Source organism: Pararge aegeria, chromosome 23 (assembly GCF_905163445.1).
Source record: "Pararge aegeria chromosome 23, ilParAegt1.1, whole genome shotgun sequence".
Lineage (NCBI taxonomy): Eukaryota > Metazoa > Arthropoda > Insecta > Lepidoptera > Nymphalidae > Pararge > Pararge aegeria.
This window is the reverse complement of record NC_053202.1, coordinates 8943972-8964573: the sequence shown is the minus strand read 5'-3', so window position 1 is coordinate 8964573 and position 20602 is coordinate 8943972. Positions and strand designations below refer to the sequence as shown.

The 20602-nt window shown below is 35.7% G+C and overlaps 1 protein-coding gene across 1 annotated transcript in view; it reads right to left on the bottom strand.

Annotated features, from left to right (window-relative positions):
- The window catches only part of LOC120634352 (cGMP-specific 3',5'-cyclic phosphodiesterase-like), a 117088-nt gene that overhangs the window by 50983 nt on the left and 45503 nt on the right, over window positions 1–20602 (bottom strand). The window contains exon 2 of the mRNA XM_039904864.1: window positions 7138–7858. Coding sequence (XP_039760798.1) covers window positions 7138–7770 — 633 coding nt within the window. The 5' untranslated portion in view covers window positions 7771–7858. The remainder of the gene's footprint in view (window positions 1–7137; window positions 7859–20602) is intronic.

Below are 20602 nucleotides of genomic sequence, written 5' to 3'. Positions count from 1 at the left end.
GCTGAACACCCTTGTCCCAAGATTCACTTAGATCGATGCAATGGTTAAACCAAACAAAAAGGCAAACAGAAAAAAGTTGTCATTTATATCATATGATTATAAATGTTTCAAGGGTGTTCTCAACGGTAAACATAAATTGTGACCTCACAAGTCACAGGCAGACGTAGTATGTCATACCATAGAAGAACTACGTTACAAAATCACACCTTCCAAGAATACATTTTTAAAATTACCCACGCCCTTTGGCCTTATCCAAAGCCATACTGGTTCTTCTACATACATCAGTCACGTCGCCAATGGGAAGACGTCAAAATATACAAGTTAAAGAAAGTCTCTAAGGCTTTTTTAATTACCTTATATAAAAGGGGATAAAACTCCTATATCCAACTGTGCGGCATTTCAAACTGAGGACGATAAAAAAGATGCTTTCCGTCAACCATTTAATACAACTCTATTTCATTATTTCAACCTTAAAAATCGATTAAAAATTTATTTTTTCGTCTCTTAACCTAATCGACAATTCAGACATCGCTATCTAGCCCCAAAGTAAGCGTAGCTTGTGTTGTTGGTACTTAGATGACTGATGAATATTTTTATGAATAATATACATAAATAATTATAATACACATATAAACACCCAGACACTGAAAAACATTCATGTTCATCACACAAACATTTTCCAGTTGTGGGAATCGATCCCACGGCTTTGGATTCAGAAAGCAGGGTCACTGCACTCTGCGTCAATCGGCCGCCTTAGCCAATGTTCTACAACTTTTACGTGACGTGACGATGACTGATGTACGTGAGAGAAGCCTTTTATTGATTGGCATAGCAATATAGGAAAGCGCCGCGCCGGTAAACAGATAGGATATCATCAGTTCACTCGAGCGTCAGATAATGTTTAAAAGCCTCTTGAGTATTCCATACACTATTTTATCAATATCTGATGCTTTACTGGAGCACCGCGTTGTAAGTGGATTATATATTTACATAATACCTACACCTTATCTATATTGCAATAATAATATTATTCAATAATATATATTGAGTATATCGTGCTAATATTATGAACGTGAAAGTTTATGAGGTTGTATAGCTGTTTATTACTGTTTCACCCAAAAATTTTAAGTGGATTTAACTGAAATCTGCAGTGAGATAGTTAATAGTTGATACATTGAATTAACATTTGGGCTACTTTTTACCGTAGCCATACTTTACCGTAGCGTAGGTAAAACCAATGGTTTTCGTGAAATTTGTGAAAACCTAAATAGCACATCAACGAGGTATAACTGCAGCTATAGTTTGGAAACTATAGCTCCAGAGTCGAGTTTAATTTTTATTTATTGCGATTACGTTGATTGCGGTCAACATCGCTTGTAGAGATCGTATAAACCGTTCGTAGTTTCGTAAACGTGAAACTCAGTTTTTTACAAATCGTTCGGGAACCATTGATTGTTCCGAGGTAAAATGTAGCCTATGTGTTAATCCAGAGTATAAAATCAATATTCATTCAAAATTGCACTCAAATGTATTTTGTGAAACAGTAACAAATATCCATACATTGATACATCCAAATAGACATATGTCCATGCTTTTATAAATATATTCATCCAAGTAGGATCCTATCCTACCGTACGGAATTAATAATGTGTTAAAATTTATTTTATGCACTAGAAATTAAATTGTTGAATTTCAACTTAGAAGCATCCGTCTTTGCTGTCATCTCTCACAAGAAAGAAAAGTGAATGTTAAAATGTAATTTGGTGATGTTGGAAAAAGGCAATCTTTGAGATCGATTTTACCACTACACTACACACCCCCCACACACCCCCGAAGGGCTAATAAGACTATAGGGGATGAAAGTTGGATCAGTATTTAATTTTACAAGTTATGTCGACTCATATTTGCTTTTAGCTTTGCCTACTTATCGACGGTCATAGACATCGCCGGAAAAATTCACTCACAGGATATAAAATACTAAACACACACACACACATATGTTCAAAACATGTAACATAGTACAAATATGATTACCAGCGTTACCTGCGAATTGATATCTTTATTTTTTTACTTTTTGTTTTAAACGAGCCATATTTATAAGGAGAGCACTGTCGCCTATAACACAGGTTTATACCTAGCTTAGGGACAGTTGATTTCTGTATATCCGTGCTAATTTTAACATTAATATAAGTTATACCTATTGTGCAGATGTAATGTGAATCGTACCTATGTTTTATTGAACAATAAACAAAATATTATTATTATATATTATTAAAATAAAATACAAAAATACTACGCAGGCGGAGTCGCTGGTATCCGCTTATTATAGTTTATGTAAATATTGGCCCAAAAAAGACTAAAATAAGTGCAAAAAACGAGTGCCATACAAATGGACAATGGGCAAAGTGCCAAATTGCCAAGGCAAGGCTTATTTACCCTTTAGGCTAAATAAGCGACAACTAAAGGTTCAACTGACGCATGGACCAGTTTTAGTGACACGACATTAAAGATAATACGTTATTTCTTAAATATGGTACACCCATTATGGGATTTGTCAATATTTCGACTCAGTTGAATGGTGGTCACGACGGGACGCGTCCATGCAACTGGGTCGAAATATCCACAAATCCCACAATATTTTTTATATTTAAAAAATGTTGATTGAACCACGAAAATTCTAAGTTTTATCTTCATACGTTATTGTATTTCTATCATAATTGTATGTGCAATAAAGACTTTTTCTTCTTCTTCTTCGTAATTAGCCATCTTGAGTAATACTTATTTCATGTATAGTAGAGTTTTTCACGCAAGAAATCCTTTGAAAGTTCTGCATCGTAATTTAAATGTTAATTGCTCAAAAAAAAGGTGGTTGCAATTTTGTTGTGTTTATGCGTACAAAGAGTTTTTACGGGATATTTCAGTCGGTTTATCTTTTTTTTTTATACAATTTGTTGTAAATCATTATCGTATAATGATAACAACTTTGATCTGTTTATTTGTTATCAGATATTGAATGATACATTTATATATATCTAAAAAGAAACAATAAATAATAAATATACTACGACAATACACACATCGCCATCTAGCCCCAAAGTAAGCGTAGCTTGTGTTATGAGATAGCTGATGAATATTTTTTATACACATAAATACTTATAATATACAGATAAACACCCAGAAACTGAAAAACATTCATGTTCATCACACAAACATTCTCCAGTTGTGGGAATCGAACCCACGGCCTTGGACTCAGAAAGCAGGGTTGCTGCCCACTGCGCCACTGGGCCGTCAATGTATCTCTTTACGAAGGATACTGATTCAAATTCAAAATTAATTTATTTCAAGTAGGTCTAGTTTATAAGCACTTTTGAAACGTTAAATCAGTTTGTTTGTACTGAGTCTTCCACCAGTACGAAAGGATTCTACCGAGAAGAGTCGGGAAGGAACTCAGAAGATTGCTCATTTTTCTGTCTAACAATCTTTAGAATTTTTCTATCTTGTGACAGATGAGAGATGAGATTTGAGCGACCTGCTTCCAATCAGCCTCGTCGTTAAGAAATTCATCAATCGTGTAGTAATCGCAATTGATTAAACGTGTTTTAAGATACCGATTAAACTTAGGTATATAGATTTAATATAACCTTTGGTATCATGTTAAAAATCATAAAGCTTAAAGCAAACTTGTACGCACCCGGCAATATTAATAATTTGAGGTTGAAGGGCCTTTATGATTACTTTTTATTTTTTATTTATTTGGGACAGAAAACAATTACATATTACAACAATAGCTCTTAAACTTAACAAAAAGAAAAAAAATTGAGTTAACATGTAATCCACAACACACAACTACATATTATTGTAAGGAGCAGTAGGGCGATACGATGTAGATACCAGTAACACTTACTGTGACAGATAATATTAATTGTAGGTACCTAAAGTACCTAATCAAAAATTAAAATAAGCTGTCATAGCTTTTAGCATTACAGTGTCTTTTGACGTGACAACGTCTTATAAATTGGTTTGCCGGGTGACACTTCAAGAAACTGCGTTACGCTCCGCTCACGTTATGCGCTCACAATGAGAGCGAGCGAGAGGCACGCGCCCGCCTAAGAGCGAGAGAGACAGACATAAAAAGTGAAAGGCACGCGTCCCTTTGTAGTAAACGCTGTTTCATTGTACGCAAATGTATTGCAAGTTATTGTATGTATATTTGTATATAAATACGTATGAATGTGTAAAGGTAAAAATAAAATTTTGTTAATATGAAATTCAGTGCGAGATTCTTTGTATAAATTAATGTTTTAAATATAATTCTTTATATAAATAAATGTTTTAAATTGTTACTATTATTTCATCCTTCTTCCTACTATACGAATGAATATTCACATTAAAATTATTTTACCACTCAAAGTCGTTGTCACGTAAAACTTTCGCCCGTATACTGACTTTACAGGCAACCAATTTTTTTTTCAGTTAGGTAGTGTAAAAGCTTTATAAGTGCGTTGCGTTGCTTCGAATACAATATATAAAACGACCATGCTGTGACACTGATTATATATGTTTAATCTTATATCTTTAATAATAATAAATAATAAATATACTACAACAATACACACATCGCCACCTAGCCCCAAAGTAGGCGTAGCTTGTGTTATGGGTACTAAGATGACTGATGAATATTTTTATGAATTATATATACATAAATACTTAAAAAAAAAACATATAAACACCCAGGCACTTATACGCATCACACAAACATTTTCCAGTTGTGGGGGGAATCGAACCCTCGGCCCTTGACTCAGAAAGCAGGGTCGCTGCCCACTGCGCCAGTCGGCCGTCAAAACGAGAAATTCTTGTATATATGTAATTGGAATCTCGGAATCGGCTCCATCGATTTTCATGAAATTTTATGTATAAGTACGGGGGGGTTTCGGAGGCGATAAATAGATCTAGCTAGGATTCATTTATATTGGAATCTCGGGCAAAACCTGCAAAAAATATCCTTTTTGAGCGATTCTGATGCGTGCGATGCGTGAACGGTAAACGTAACGCCGACGGAACGACGGAAGTATGCAGTAAGTATATCGAAATTGTCGCAATAATTGTTTCTTAGAAGTTCTATAATACAGTCCGCGACAACATACGAATATTTTTTTAAGTCGGCTCATGCGCCGTGCAGTCGCGCTGAAGTGGTGATAGCCCAGATTCTGCAACTTCTAATTTACTTTCGGGGTGCCGAGTTCCTATCCCAGGGCGCACCTCTAACATTTATAAGCTATGTGCATTTTTTTAGCAATTAAAATATCATTTGCTTCAACGGTGAAGGAAAACATCGTGAGGAATGCATGCCTAAGAGTACTACATAACGTTCTAGAAGGTGTGTAGAGTCCACGAATCACTGGGCTATATGGGTATATTCCTAGTGGCGTGCACAGGGTTTTTGACCAGGGTATGCATAATAAGAAGGAAGGTGCCATAAAATGGAAAAATCCTTCGTATTTATGAGTCATACAAAAATTTTAGGGTATGCAGTGCTTTTATGCGTGTATGACGTGCGCGCCCCTGGATATAATAGGTCAACCATACAAGATAGACATGCTATCGCAGACCTTTTTTTAGAACTTTTAAAGGACATGACATGAAAGTACATGATTTTATCGATACTTTAACCGTATACGCAGCGCACGCAGCGGTATCTCTCAAAAAGAGAAAAATCTCCGATTTTGGAACATTTTTCATTAGTGCTATGCTCCTATTGGTCATAGCGTGAAGATATATTTAGCCTTTAGCCTACCTCGATAATTGTGCTATCCAACACTGTTTTTTTTTTCAAATCGGACCAGAAGTTCCTGATATCATCGCGTTCTTGTAAACAAACAAACTCTTCAGCTTTATATATTGGTATAAGATTCGGGATTGCCAGCAGCTTATTGTTGATAGTAATTAAATTTCGTAACTAGCAAATCACTCTGAGTAGCTTTAACAGTTTACTTAATTGTTGAGACACGGTTGTGATTTTCTACTATGGCATTCTAACTAATCTGTTTAAACCTTCAATAAATCTGTCAGTAGTAAGTACTGATGATTTAAAATGTAATAGATACCATAATGTATATAATTTAAACACACAAAGATCGCGATATCCGGCCGGTTGGCGCAGTTTGCGACCCTGGCCTGGGCTGGGTTCAAATGTTTTTCAGTGTCTGGGTGTTTATATGTATATTCTAAGTATTTATGTATATTATTCATAAAAATATTCATCAGTCATCTTAGTACCCATAACACAAACTACGCTTACTTTGGGGCTAGGTGGCGATGTGTGTATTGTCGTAGTATATTTATTTATTTACTTATATACCTATTCTCATAAACGTGTGGCCATCATAGATTCAGACTGCATTATTCCAAACAAAATTTGTCTCTGGAATCGTCGCTTAGCTAACAATACCAAAATTTGTATTAGCATATTTTGTAGGAGCTGCAATTAAGATCAAAAATTGATAAGGGGTTATTATTTTTGCAAAAAATCCATCTCACATTGTCATTCAAAATTATTAGAAGAGCAACCTGGTTAGAGCAATCATTCACACCCAAGCTTTTTAACGATTACGTAGTCCTTTATACTATATAGGACTATTCTATAAGCTTACGTTTAATACAAACTTTGAACTTTTTAGGAGACATCTCCAAGATTTCAATGGGCAGTTTAGTATGTAGAATTGTAGAATTGTTTGCAATTTTTTGCAATTATGAATTTTATGTAACCTAGTATATTGCATTGTAAGTTTATTCTTACTTCTAATGTTTAAATTATTGAAGTCACATTTTTTCTTAAATTTGAAATTTTTTTATGAACATACATTAAATTTTCAAATATGTACTGACTATACACTGTCAGTGAGTTAATTTTACCTGTGGGATGTTGTTAGCTAAGCAAAGAAATTGATTTTGTGTCATACATTTCACACCCATTCACAGTAACTAAAAAAACTGTTTAGTGTAACAGACAATCAGGTCTACCTGTGAAGTGACTGCCAAGTGACTGTCACTTGGGTCGGTAAGTTTAATAAAATTACATTATGCATTTACAGAGGCCTTGGAGCGTGACATAATAAAACGATTATCACATAAACTCACCTTAACTGGCGACGAAGACAACCATAACTGGAAGAGGTCTGACGTAACCGAAGTACTCCTCGCCTCATGATGTGGCCTCGGCGACAATGAACCACATGACGTTATGTTATGTAGCCTATTCACCTCATCTATACTTGCACACTCCCTAATGTACCTCTCCAGTAACTTTGGCTTGCTTTCCAATAACGCTTTTAACTCTATCAAATCATCATCTGTTGTGTCGTCTGGAGAAGTCCTGTCTATCACCTCCTTGAACTCATCAGCACATTGCATTAACAGTTCGTTAGTTTCTAACACGTCGTATACGACCTTATTGCCTAAATCGGGACTAGATTCTTGGTAATAATCACTATCACATTGCCTGGCACTACCTAATTCTGTTTCACAACCATTCTGTTCCGTTATTTCAACTATAGTTATCGGCGGGTTTTCCTTAAGCATATTGTTGTTTTCTGGGCCTCTTTCTATTTCAACTGGTAGTTCATACACTAAATGCATAAGCTGATGCGTACGCATTAGGTGTTCTTGTTTTTTGTCAGTTTTAGTATCTGGATTGTCATCGGGAAAGTTTGCATTTGGTTTCTTAGGTTCAGCCTTCTTTGCGACCACATCGATGGGTTCCTCGGATGTCATGGCAGGTGCAGTTTAGTTATTGATTCCGATGGGTCTGTTTACTATTCTGGTGTATTTGGACATCTTTGGAGATGGAGTTTGATCATATCTGAAACAAAAAATGAATAAATTAACTTGGTTCCTAAAGTTATAATTAAACAAATAACGGAAACTGGGCCTAGGGAAATATTTCATTAAATATAGTACTTTGGTTTACTATTTTGGTTATAATGGCTTTCAGATAAAATATAGATATATGCTGTTGCGTGATAAAGGTAGAACTGCTTACGAGAAATAAACCTAATATACATTTTCTTAGCCTATCCCAAACAGTTTTACAGCGCACGCCACGCCACTTATTGTTATTGTATAACAATAAGTTTCAAGTTAGTCGGAAAATAGTCTGGATTCTGAGATCTATCTTCTATCTGATCTATTTAGGATTTTTTTCACAAAGAATTTTAAAAGCCTGTTTTATTCTTATGTATAACATATATTACTGTAAACTTAATCTTTCACGCAAAAAACACTGATCGGAATTTGGTTTAAGTTTGTCACTCCATCCATCCATCCAGTTATACAAACTTTAGCAATTATAATATACGTAGGACACAATATCTTTATAAATAAAAGCCTGTGTTATTCTTATTTAAGTATAACCAATGGCGTGCATAGAGGGTATGCACGGAGTATGCAGATGATATAAAATGAAGAAAATCTCCAGAACGGTTGCACGCCACTGAGTATCTATACTAATATATAAATCTATAGAGTTTTTACGGTTGTTCCGTTAAAACTATTAAACTGAACATCCGATTGAATTGAAATTTTGCATCCATGTAGAGGATACATTGACTTAATGGATAGGCTAACTTTTTTATAAGTGTTAAATCTCCGAAGTGTATAGTCGGGGCGTTAATGATTAGAAAAAATCATAAAAAACTAAATTTTGAATGTTAACTTTTTTGACATGAAAGTTTGACAGAATTGTTTTGGGCTATGTTACGAGCAAACAAGAATGTATTGAATGAAGTTTAAATCACAAAATCGGTTACGGGGGTGCTAATGAAAAAGAATGAAAAATTTATACTAAAAACAATCAATCCCACAGTCTTAAAATTTAATAAAAGTTTCATGTTTGTTAAATTAAGGTCACTTACTATCAGATTTCGAAAAATTTTAGCCCTTGAGGAGATTGTGGGGCGTTAAAATTATTTATATAATTATAATTGTTGATAAAATCCTAAAGGTTTTTTATAGTAATAAATGATGGACCAAGCTGTGGTAACCTAATGGTTAGTGAAAAACCATAATTTGTTACATAAACAGAGGAACACTTTGAATGCATGGAACACATCCTATGAAATGACACCCTTCGGACTGGAACGCAACTTAGCAGCTTAAATAGGCATGGGAGTTCTTCTGGACAAGCTTGGCCACAAAATGCTTTACTAGGTGCTACTAAAACTTTAAGTGCGGAAGAGTCTATGTAAGATTTGCAGTCAATGATTGCAACTATCTATAATTTCCAAAGAATACTGGTTGCCTCTGGAAGTAGGAGGGATATCTTTTGTGCTAAAACACATATCTATATATATAAAAATGTTATGTTGGTTTGTGTACGCTTCAAAAACTCAAAAAGTTCTACACTGATCGTGCTGAAATTTTAGCATGATATAATACGCATCAAGGATTGTTTTTATCTATTTTTCACAACCATTCAATCACAATGTGCCACAGCGAGGCGTGGCAGGGTACAACTAGTAACCTATATTACTGTTAAATATATTTATATTAATATAGTATTTGTAAGACAACATATTAGTCTTTATAAACAAAAAGTGGATATAAACAGTCGACTTACAATAAATGGTCATAAATTAGTGACAAATGCATATCGCGTGCGAAAGGTGCAGAAGTCATTTGTGGGATTGAGTATACGCTTTTATAATATGATTCCTAAGGTAATTTTGGACCTACCAATGAATTAATTTAAAGAATATGTTGAAACATATTTATTTCAGCGAGGTTTCTATACAATTGATGAATTTATTAATGACAAGGTTGCTTGGAAGCATCCGGCTCCGCTTTCATCTCTCACAAGATAGAAAAATGTTATTTGTTTATGTTGGAAAAGAGCAACTGCTGTGTTTTCGTGCCGGCTTCTTCTCGGTAGAATCTGCCTTCCGAACCGGTGGTAGAGTCACTACAAACAGACAGACTTGACCTTTCAAAAGTGCTTATATTAGGCCTACTTGAAATAAATGAATTTTGAATTTTATAATTGAAGTAAAATACCTTCAGTAGTTTTTATGAAAAAGTAGCAATCATACAATAATCAGTCCATCCATAGAAACATTCGCATTTGTAATATTAGTAAGATAGGATAGGAAGTATAAATTATATTAAATTTTCATTGTATCGGAAGTAATGTATTTCCGCTTGCTTATATCCAGTATTAAAAAAGTCTATGTAAATAAAAAAAGTTAACGTGTTTGTTTTTAAATATTTTCCTGTATTTAATATTGAAAATTTTGATTTAATATAAACTAAACTGCATTTAATATTGAAATCAATATTGTTCGAATCTTAAAGTTAATAAATCAGCTGGAGTTAATGTGAGTTAATTTTTAATAAAGTGTTGTTGCGAGTTGGTTGTCAGCGCGAACTTTGGAAGACCGTCAAAAAGAAAAAAGTTGCTTATCTAGGGCATGTGCTTCGGCATGATAGATACAGGCTACTGCAACTGATAATGATGGGCAAAGTTGCTGGAAAGAGACGCATCGGTCGCAAGAGGAAGTCTTGGTTGCGCAATATAAGGGAGTGGACAAGGATCGCGAGTGCCGCCCAGCTGTTTAGCCTCGCGAGAGAAAAGGAAAAGTATCAAAAACTGACGGCCAACCTTCACTAGTTGGAGAGGCACCTAAAGAAGAAGAAGAATTTTTAATAAAAAGCTCATAAAGCGAAACAACCCATAGCTAGAAATGCTCTTGGTTTATAATTGTAGCACGACCGAGAACTAAATATAACCTGATCAATAACTGCGCTAACTTAACGACGGTTTAATTGCTCGATTGAACTTTTAACAAGTTTGCTGCTGCGAGTAAGTTTCTCCAGACTTACGATTATATTAGCTTGACGTTCATCTTTGATAGCTCTACTATAATTGTACACTAAATATGCAAGTGGCTTGGCCTCGATTTAAGTAGCACACATACGAACATAACTCCGAAAAGTTACAGGTGCGTGGTGGGGATCAAACTCGGTCCCTTAGACAGGGAGGCCGATCTGTTAACCACTAGGCCATCATGACTTTTGCTGTATGATAAACATACAGCAATAAATAAACGGTGGTAGAGTCACTACTAAAAGTGCTTATATTAGGCCTACTTGAAATAAATGAATTTTGAATTTAAATAAATAAATATATTATGACAATGCACACATCGCCATCTAGTGCCAAAGTAAGCGTAGCTTGTATTATGGGTGCTAAGATGACTGATGAATTTTTTTTTTTTTATGAATACTGTACATCGGTTGGGTACTCAAAAGCCCCGGAAGAAGATTAATGGATTTAAAAAAAAAATGTTTTTTTATATCATTTAATATTCTTGAGTGTTTATAGGAAAATTTATGGTAGAAAAATTATAATGATAAATATCACATCACGAATAAGGACGGCTTAACGTGCTCTTCGAGGCACGAGGTTTCTCGATACCACCAATTTCTTAACTCTGGGCTTATATACTCTTAATATTTATCAGAACAATTCAATACCCAACGATTCAATCTAATTTTAGAATAAGATTGCCATCTGTTGCAAAATAAACATTCACGCGCCAAATTTTCCGTAATGGGAGGGGCATAAGAAAAATAATGCGTAAATGGAGTCAAATAAGAAGTGTTTGCTTGATCATGAATATTAAAAAGGGGAGGACAGGGTTGCCAACAAAAAAAACATTAAGAAGTAGATGGTGGTAGAGTTATATCTATATTTAATTTGAGTATAATAGCATGCAAGTTTAAGGTGCTTGCCAGGAATCGAACTCAGTCCCCCCGAATGGGAGAGCGAAGTGCTAACTACTAGGCCATCACGGCTTACCATACAGCAATAATCACCATCAAAATTCAAAAAATTCAAAATTAAAAATTCATTTATTTCAAGTAGGCCTAATTAATAAGCACTTATGAAACGTCAAGTCTGTTTGTAGTGACTCTACCACCGGTTCAGAAGACAGATTCCACTGAGAAGAGCCGGCAAGAAACTCAGCAGCATTGCTCTTTTCCAACATCATTTTAAAGTTTAACAATCTTTAGAATTTTTCTGTTTTGTGAGAGATGAGAGCGGAGTGGCCTGCTTCCAATCATCATTAGTAACCCATTACGGGCCACCACGCTGGCCCAGTGCGGATTGGTGGACTTTGAGAACAGTATGTAGAACTCTCAGGCATGCAGGTTTCCTCACGATGTTTTCCTTCGCCATTATAGCAAGTGATAGTGCTTAAAAAAAATTACATAACCTAGAAAAGTTAGAGGTGCTGGGATTCAAACTCAGCCTCCCGAAAGTGAAGTCGAAGTCTCAACCACTGGGCTATCACCGCTTCGATAGCGTAGCAATAGTACACCTGCATAAATTAAACGATATTAACGCCCGATTTCACTAAACGTAGGAATCAACTTAACTAGAGAACCCCAGAGATTTAGGTGATTCCTAGAGAAAAAAACGTTTCAAGAACTCCTATATGTGATGTGTAACGTAACGACGCCGATTCGGCGGATCGTATATTTTAGGGAACCTGTAAACTGACATTTGACAGATGAAAAAAATATAAATTTGGTTTTTTAATCAACTTATTTTCATACGAAAGTGATATCTATGATAATACAAACACAAAATACCACACATTGTTTCAAGGACCATAGACAAGTTAGGTTATAAGAGTTGCCCAGTGAGAATCGATTGGTGAAAGGTTACAGGGATCAGCTGGACGCAAGCGGCACAAAACCGTTGAATATAGAAAACCCTACAAAAGACCTAGCCGAATGGACGTTCATCTATTGCGTATAGAGTAACAAATGTGAAAGGATCTAGCTAAAAATGCAGATCAAAAGAAATTATTTATTATGAAGAAAAAAAAGTATAGCCTAGTGGATAAGGCTTCGGCTTTTCTTTCGTGGAGACCGAGTTCGAGCCCCGGCGCGCACCACTGACTTTTCGGAGTTATGTGCGTTTTAATTAAAGAAATTTAAATACTACTTGCTTTAACGGTGAAATAAAACGTCTTGAGGAAACCTGCATGTCTAAGAGTTCTCCATAATGTTCTCAACGGCTGAAGTCTACCCATCCGCTCTTGGCCAGCTTCTAGACTACTCCCTAAACCCCTCTTATTCCGAGAGGAGACCCGTGCCCTGAAGTGGGCCTGGGTTGTTGATGATGAAGATAAAATTATATTTACTTCCCAAGAAATTCCACATTAATTTATTTTAACTAGGCCCTATATTTTACAAGCTGTTGTGAAACGTCAAGCCAAACTGTTTGTAGTGTCTCTAACACCGGTGCTGACGGCAGATTCTACCGAAAAGAAGTCACCAAGGAACTCTCTCTTTTCCAACATCAGCAATTTAAAATCATCATTCTTTTAATGCAAAGTAATTTGAACCCAAAATTTAATCCAAATTTTGTTCTAGTAATTTCTTGATCCCAATTTTACTAGCCGCACCTTTAACGAGAACGTAGAAACTGTCTGTCTGTTTGCTTATTTGTTTGTTTGTTTGAAAACTCAACGTTATTAAAAAAGTTGTTTTGTTCTTATACATATAATTCAGGACTATCTACAGAACTTGGCACCCGTTTAGATCTCAGTTCTTTTGTCGGTGAAGCCGACAACCACCCATATTCACCTTGGCTATAAATTTTAAGTAAATTATGTTTTGGATGGGATTATATTCAACTCACTCAACAAAACAACTTTTTCAACGATTATGATATACGAGTAACTTGGCACATATATTATATGTAGTTTGCATCCTGGAGATATGTTCATACGTTACTTTTTATACCGGATAACAAAATGCAATTCATACTTGATAGCAATGAGAAAATAAACACTGTTTTTTTAACCGTTTCTCGGTAGTGTATAGACAATGAGTATACAAGCACTATGACTGTAGATGTGGTAGGTCATATTTTTTGTTTGTATCCTATCCATATTCCATGTATCCGAAATCCGAATGCAGCGCGCCGCATGCGCGTATATTAATTATATCGATATCGCATATCCGAATTTCGGAAACGCAATGATGGAATGCCTTCTTCTCGCTCTCACTCAATGGCTTATATGGGGCTTTTTTATAACTGCTTTCACTCATAGTGAATCAAATTTTAATACATTTAGCAGAATCGTTAAATGTCACTCATAGAAATTTTAATGCATTGGTAGGTGCAAATTCATCATCCTACAAATGACTATCTGCACTTTTCGAAAACGATATGCAGATGCCACTTACTTATGTCCATTAAAGTAAGGTATGTTTCGAGTTTTGTTTATAAAGAGTAATATTTCGTCTCACAAATACTATATTGTTATTAATATATTGTGACGATTCAAAAGTGAAATAAATGTTTTTTTTTAAATTTGAATTTTTAAGCTACCGTAAATATACCTATATCTTTAAATTTTTCACGGATGGATTCACATATAGCAGTCAAAGAAAATATAGTAAACGTTATAACAGTATTATTTTGATATTGTTGACGTTCGTGTTTTAGAATTTAATCCGTTATTTAAGGGAAAATAAAGTAAAACTCTATATGACTATATAAAATTCTCATCTTAAAATAAAATTGCTTTGACTGGAGCTGTAAGCCAACAATTCTTTTTACAGTTGAAAAAAAAAGTTTAATAAATTATCTTGCAGTTAAGTGACCGTGTGGCAGCCCTGATTGTAGGGCTTGAAATAAACGGCTGTTAGTTGCAAATAGCTGGACAGTTTACAGGGCAATTTATGGAAGGACTTCACTAATGGAGGCATAATTTGTTTATTTTCTGAACTATCTTTGTGTACGTAAAAGTTTCTTTATGAAAGTGCTGAATGGGGTACAATATCATTTAATTAAAAGATGGCTTGTCTAGGAGCAGAACGTTATTATAAACCCGTTACTGACTATAGGACATGATTTTGGCCGTAGTCCACAACGCTGGCCAAATGCAGATTGGTAGACTTCACACGCCTTTGAGAATGTTACGGAGAACTCTAAGGCATGCAGGATTCATCACGATGTTTTTCATCTCTGTTCAAACAAAAACGTTCATAACTAAGTTAGAGGTGAGTGCCGGGATTTGAAATCCGTTCTGCCGAAAGGAAAGCACAAGTTCTTACCACTAGGCTAACAAGGTTTAAAAGTTGACAAGACATGTGCCTTTCCTTTTTATTAGCGATCGATGGCTTTACCATAGATACGAAGAATAAGGTTTGACGACCTCCTCGGTGTTGTAAGCGTTGTGGTTATGTAAGCTGATGATCCCGGGTTCAATTCCAGGCTGGGTCAATTTGGGAATTTATCACTTCAGAATTTTCTCTGGTTTCGTCTGATGGAAGGTATGTTAATGAAGTAATCTTTTAAGCCCCCAAACCTTATTGCATTGGTGGGTGCATGCGTAAGGTTTTTAGCAGAATGCAGCGTGTATTCTATTGAAGTTGAGGCCTGAACCCAGGAGTTGAGTGGAGTGATGATCCAGGACTCTCGGCGCTTCCCAAGGTATGCCGCCGTACATTTGCGTTAATACGAGTAATTGAGCCAGCGCAATCGAGTTATTGCAGCTGTCGATACTAGGCCAGAAAATACTAAATAGAATTTCCCTCTAACTGTGATTTGATATTTAATCATAGATTTGTTTAGAGTAAGGTTGTAATTAAAGATCTGACCCTGACCTTTTTAAGTTGCTCTTTAACCCTATTGAATTGATGGATTAAATTCGTTGCTGACTACCGCATGAACCGCAAGGGCTTACAGGGGCATGTGACACAAGCGATTTACGAAATGATTCTTGAAACAAACCATCAAAAAAAAATGTAAAATTAGTTTATTTCGGTAAGAAAGTGGTATCAATATATGGCTGAAGTCTTCTTTTAAAAGTAGTACATATTACTAACCCTGTGTCAGAAGACTCCGCTGTTCCATTACAATTAAAATAAACCTAACTAATCACAATAACAGGCCGCTTTATGTATACTGCTTCTGTCTGTGTTTTTTTTTATTCTTCTGTATTTATGATTTTGTTCAAATAAAGAGTATAAATAAATAAATAAAAGGAAAGTAGGTAACGTTCACACGGTATTTGTAAAAACCGTTATAAATGCGGACGAAGAACGTGGGCAACGGCTAGTTGTCTTAATAATTTTCCAATAAACTTTTCACGAAAAATTAACAAAAGAAAATATTGTTTATTCTAAGACAGTTAGGAAAAATAGACTGTACATGCCATGGAATTTGAAATGAATGAATAAATGTCAACATTTTTTAGTTTCTAATCAAGCACACGTTTTTGCGCGGTCAAGAGCTAATTAGCTTTAAACTAGGTCCACCACAGTAGTGGTGAGTGGAATTTCTTTATTAATTATGAAAATTCAATTGTTTCTCCGTAATAATATGTTCTTGTTAACTGGCATAGTTACCGTAACCTTCCAGTGAAGAGTGCGTAAGCTTCGCTTGGTTGAGTTCTGACTTCTGAGGCTAAGATAAATTGGGAGGGATGATCATCCAAAGGTACACTTGGAGGGCTCAGACGTCATTGCAAATAAAAATAGTCGCGTACATTTCGTGCAGGTGCGTGCGGAAGAGCCATACTACTACTAGGTAGGAGAGTAATTTTGGTTTTGCATAAATTACTCGACAGACGTCATAAGCATTTCAAGTAGGTATAAATGCGGTTCGTGCGGTTATTGTAAGAGATTTTAATACCCGCCATTTATATTCCGCGTATTTATGGAATTTCAGCTAACACGCACGGCGAATAAAGCTTGCGATTTTTGATAGTTTTTATGGAGCTATACTACTTACTGCACAAAATATTCTCCCGAATTTAATTTGTATTAATCAACAGATTGATAAGCGGAAGCGGTGATAGCGCATTGGGCAGAAGCTCGACTTCACTTTTATAAGTTATCTGCGTTTTAAGTAATTAAAATATCACTTGCATCAACGAAGAACATCGCGAGGAAACCTCTTTGCCGGAGTCCTACATAATGTTCTCATAGGTAGGTGGAGTCCACCTATTAGCACTGGACCAGCGTGGTGGACTACGGCCTTAACCCCCCTTCCTCTGTGGGAGGAGACCCGTGCTCTGTAGTGGGCCGGTAATTGATGTGATGATGATGATGATGATGAACAGATTTATAAACGCGATTTACACATGCGTGAAAAAAAAAAAACGCTAGGATATATCTGCGTTCTTTGCGGTAGTCAACGAACAACTTACCCGAGTGCTATCTCACCTTGTGACGTCTGCCAACTTCAAGTTTAACAAAATAGGCCACTTTTTCGATTAAGGGCACAGTTCTTTGGCTATTCTTGGCTACTGATGTATTTGGGTAATCGGGTAATGGGATTACCTACTTAATTAGGTTGTTACTTAACCTAAATATATCTTGTCTACTTTGATGAACTTTTAAACTAAGAATATGCTATACAAAGTGTAGCGACGTTTAAACATAGAATATGCTATACAAAGTGTAAAAAAAACCGAAATAATACTTCAGAGGTTTTGAAGGTACACTATTTACTATCCTTGAAACTTATCTTTGTAACCAAAACGATAATAGTTTTTACACGCTTTATATTAGCTTCACTTGTATGTTTGTTTGTAACCGACTTCTTTGGGCGCGATTTTGACCCACTTTAAACGGTCAGATTTCTTTTAAACTTTGTAGTCATATCGAGGACCGATGACCATACACTAATCTGAAAAGATTATTCCAATTTTCACTATAAAAAATAAGATTTTTTACTAATTACTACAGCACCATCTAGACCCAAATGTAAAAAACCTATGGCGTTCGCGTACCTAACAAATTCCATAGAAAACATTAAGCTACTAGATGGTAGAGGGCGTTAGCTATTACTTTTTAATGGCCTGTTTTAAATAATAATTAGAACTTGCATTTCGAGAGACGGGCACACCGAATAAAAAAAAAAATTTTATCTCTTTAATGGTGGATGGGTTACTGATTAATTTTGCTCTAATAACAATAATAGATCAAGAAAAACTGAAAAAAATCGCTATTATGAATAAACTAAAAGAAAGAAATTAGTTTAGTTTTTTATACCAAGCGTGTTTTTTTAGTTTGTTTGAACTATTTAATTATTTATTTAAGAAACCATTGTTATAGTTTTACCAAAAGAAATTATATACAACCCTAACATATGCAAATTTCATGTGACTCCTGTTACTTTATAAGGTACTCGTCGCGTAGCGTAGGTACTATGCACGTGTTGCTCTTTTATCTTCAATAGGGTTGTCATAAGTGAACACTTGGAATGTTCTGAATTAGTTTGTATGGAAAAATAAATATGCTTATTCTGATTTAATATTCTTACAGGCTGATTCTTTATGAAATATCCTTATGCACCCTTCAACAGTATTTAGAAATTCTGTTACACGTTGTATAGTACATATATTACGATTTATTGGGTCAGACTCTTGAATTTCCTTTCTACTGCCGCCGACCGATTGGCGCAGTTTGCAGCGACCCTGCTTTCTGAGCCCAAGGCCGTGGGTTCGATTCCCACTACTGGAAAATATTTGTGTGATGAGCATGAATGTTTTTCAGTGTCTGGGTGTTTATATGTATATTCTAAGTATTTTTGTATATTATTCATAAAAATATACATCAGTCATTTTAGTACCCATAACACAAGCTACGCTTACTTTGGGGCTAGATGGCGATGTGTGTATTGTCGTAGCATATTTATTTATTTATTTATTTATTTATTTACTGACAATTCGTCGGACATATTGAAAAATCACCAATAACCCAATTATTTAATTACCACAAAACTAAGCAACGTGACGACAGATCAGAATACAGTTGTAACCAAACCTCTTCTTCCCGAAGGTGCGGTACGAGACGACTAAAGGGAGTATAACGGAGAACGGGCAGTATCGTATTCTGTGCCACTACTACCATCTCGGGCCTCCCTGGCGCAGCCGTGAGCGCTGTGGTTAAAGCGAAAGGTCCCGGGTTCGATCCCAATCAGCGGCAATTTATAATTTCTGAATTTTCTCTAGTCTAGTCTGATAGCAGTTTTCGGCCGTGTCACCACCCTACCGACAGGCGTTACTTTGCAGAGATCCATAATATATGATGAAAATTAAGCTTAATTTGCCTTAAAATTATTTACTGTAAAGTCAACATCTCTTGAGGATGCTCTGGTTTCGGAGTGAAACGTGCGTAGAGGGTACATTGCCGAAGATCTGTTTGGTGTGGAATATAAGGATTGAAGAAATTATAAATTTCACCACACAGATTCTCCTGTTGTTCGCGGAGTATAGCAAATTAAGCTTAATTTTCATAATATCTTACCGCCTTACCCCTTACAGATTAGCCCATTACCATTTTAGACTGCATCATCACTTAACCAAGTTAGCATCAGATGAGATTACAGGGTCAACTAGTAGTTGAATAAAAAATTAAAAATCTACCGGTATTTATTTATACTCTTTATTTGTACACCACTCAGAAAAACGAAACAAAAAAAAAAGAACAAACACACGAAGAATGAAGCAGGATACAAAAGGCGGCCTTATCGCTAAGTAGCGATCTCTGCCACGCAACCTTAGGATTAGGAAAACTAAATAGAAAACAAATAGGTGGGGTACACTATCACCAACTTGCCCAGAGTTGTGACTATGGGAAAACCCTCCTGTTGGGAGAGGCCTTTGGTCCAGCAGTGAACTGTTATATGCCAATGAGGATGTTTAGAGACTGGACGCTTCGCCAGTCGCACCGAGCGATTTTTCGCGCCTAGTGTATGCCCCGTGGTCAGCACATTAGGAATAAAACACCATAAAGTAAGCTTGTCACGACATCGCAAGGAAAGTGAAAGTTATCAGTGACACTCTTTGCATACATACTACGACCTTTATACAACATGTAAATGAAAACCGAGAAAATACTTCACAGGCTATGGAGGTACATTATGTACCTGAGACTTATCGGGGAAACTGAAACCTAATAGTTTTTGAGTCATACTAAACCACTGCCATAGTTTTTACTGAAAGAAATCAGATGTGATTCCTGTCAGTTTGAAAAGTACACGACGCGTAGCGTATGTACTATGCGCGTGTCGGTCTTTTACCTTCAATAGGGTTGTCATAAGTAGACACATAGAATGTTTTGAATTCGTGTGTATGGAAAAATAAATATGCTTCTTTGGATTTAATATTTTTATAGGGTGTTTCCTTATGAAATATTCTGTTGTATATATATACGTTGTGTATACATATACATATACAACGTATATAGGACACCGTTTGCCGCTAGTTAAGTTGTATTAAAAATAGTTACATGAGAGTGAAACGAAACGGTTTTGGTGACAGTTGACATTGACAACTGTCACTGTATCATTACAAAAATACGACATTGATAACAAGCTGTTGTCAGCCGACTATTCGTGCCCTCGCCCTAACTTGTTATCGATTAGAAAACTATATTAAGTAACTAGCTTATGCCCGCGACTTCGTCTGTGTTGACTACATAATTAGGTCTAAAACTTCGCTCGTTAACAGTTTTTAATCCTAACACGGTAACTATTTGAGAGATCGGTATAGAAAGTACATGTTCTTTTCCATAG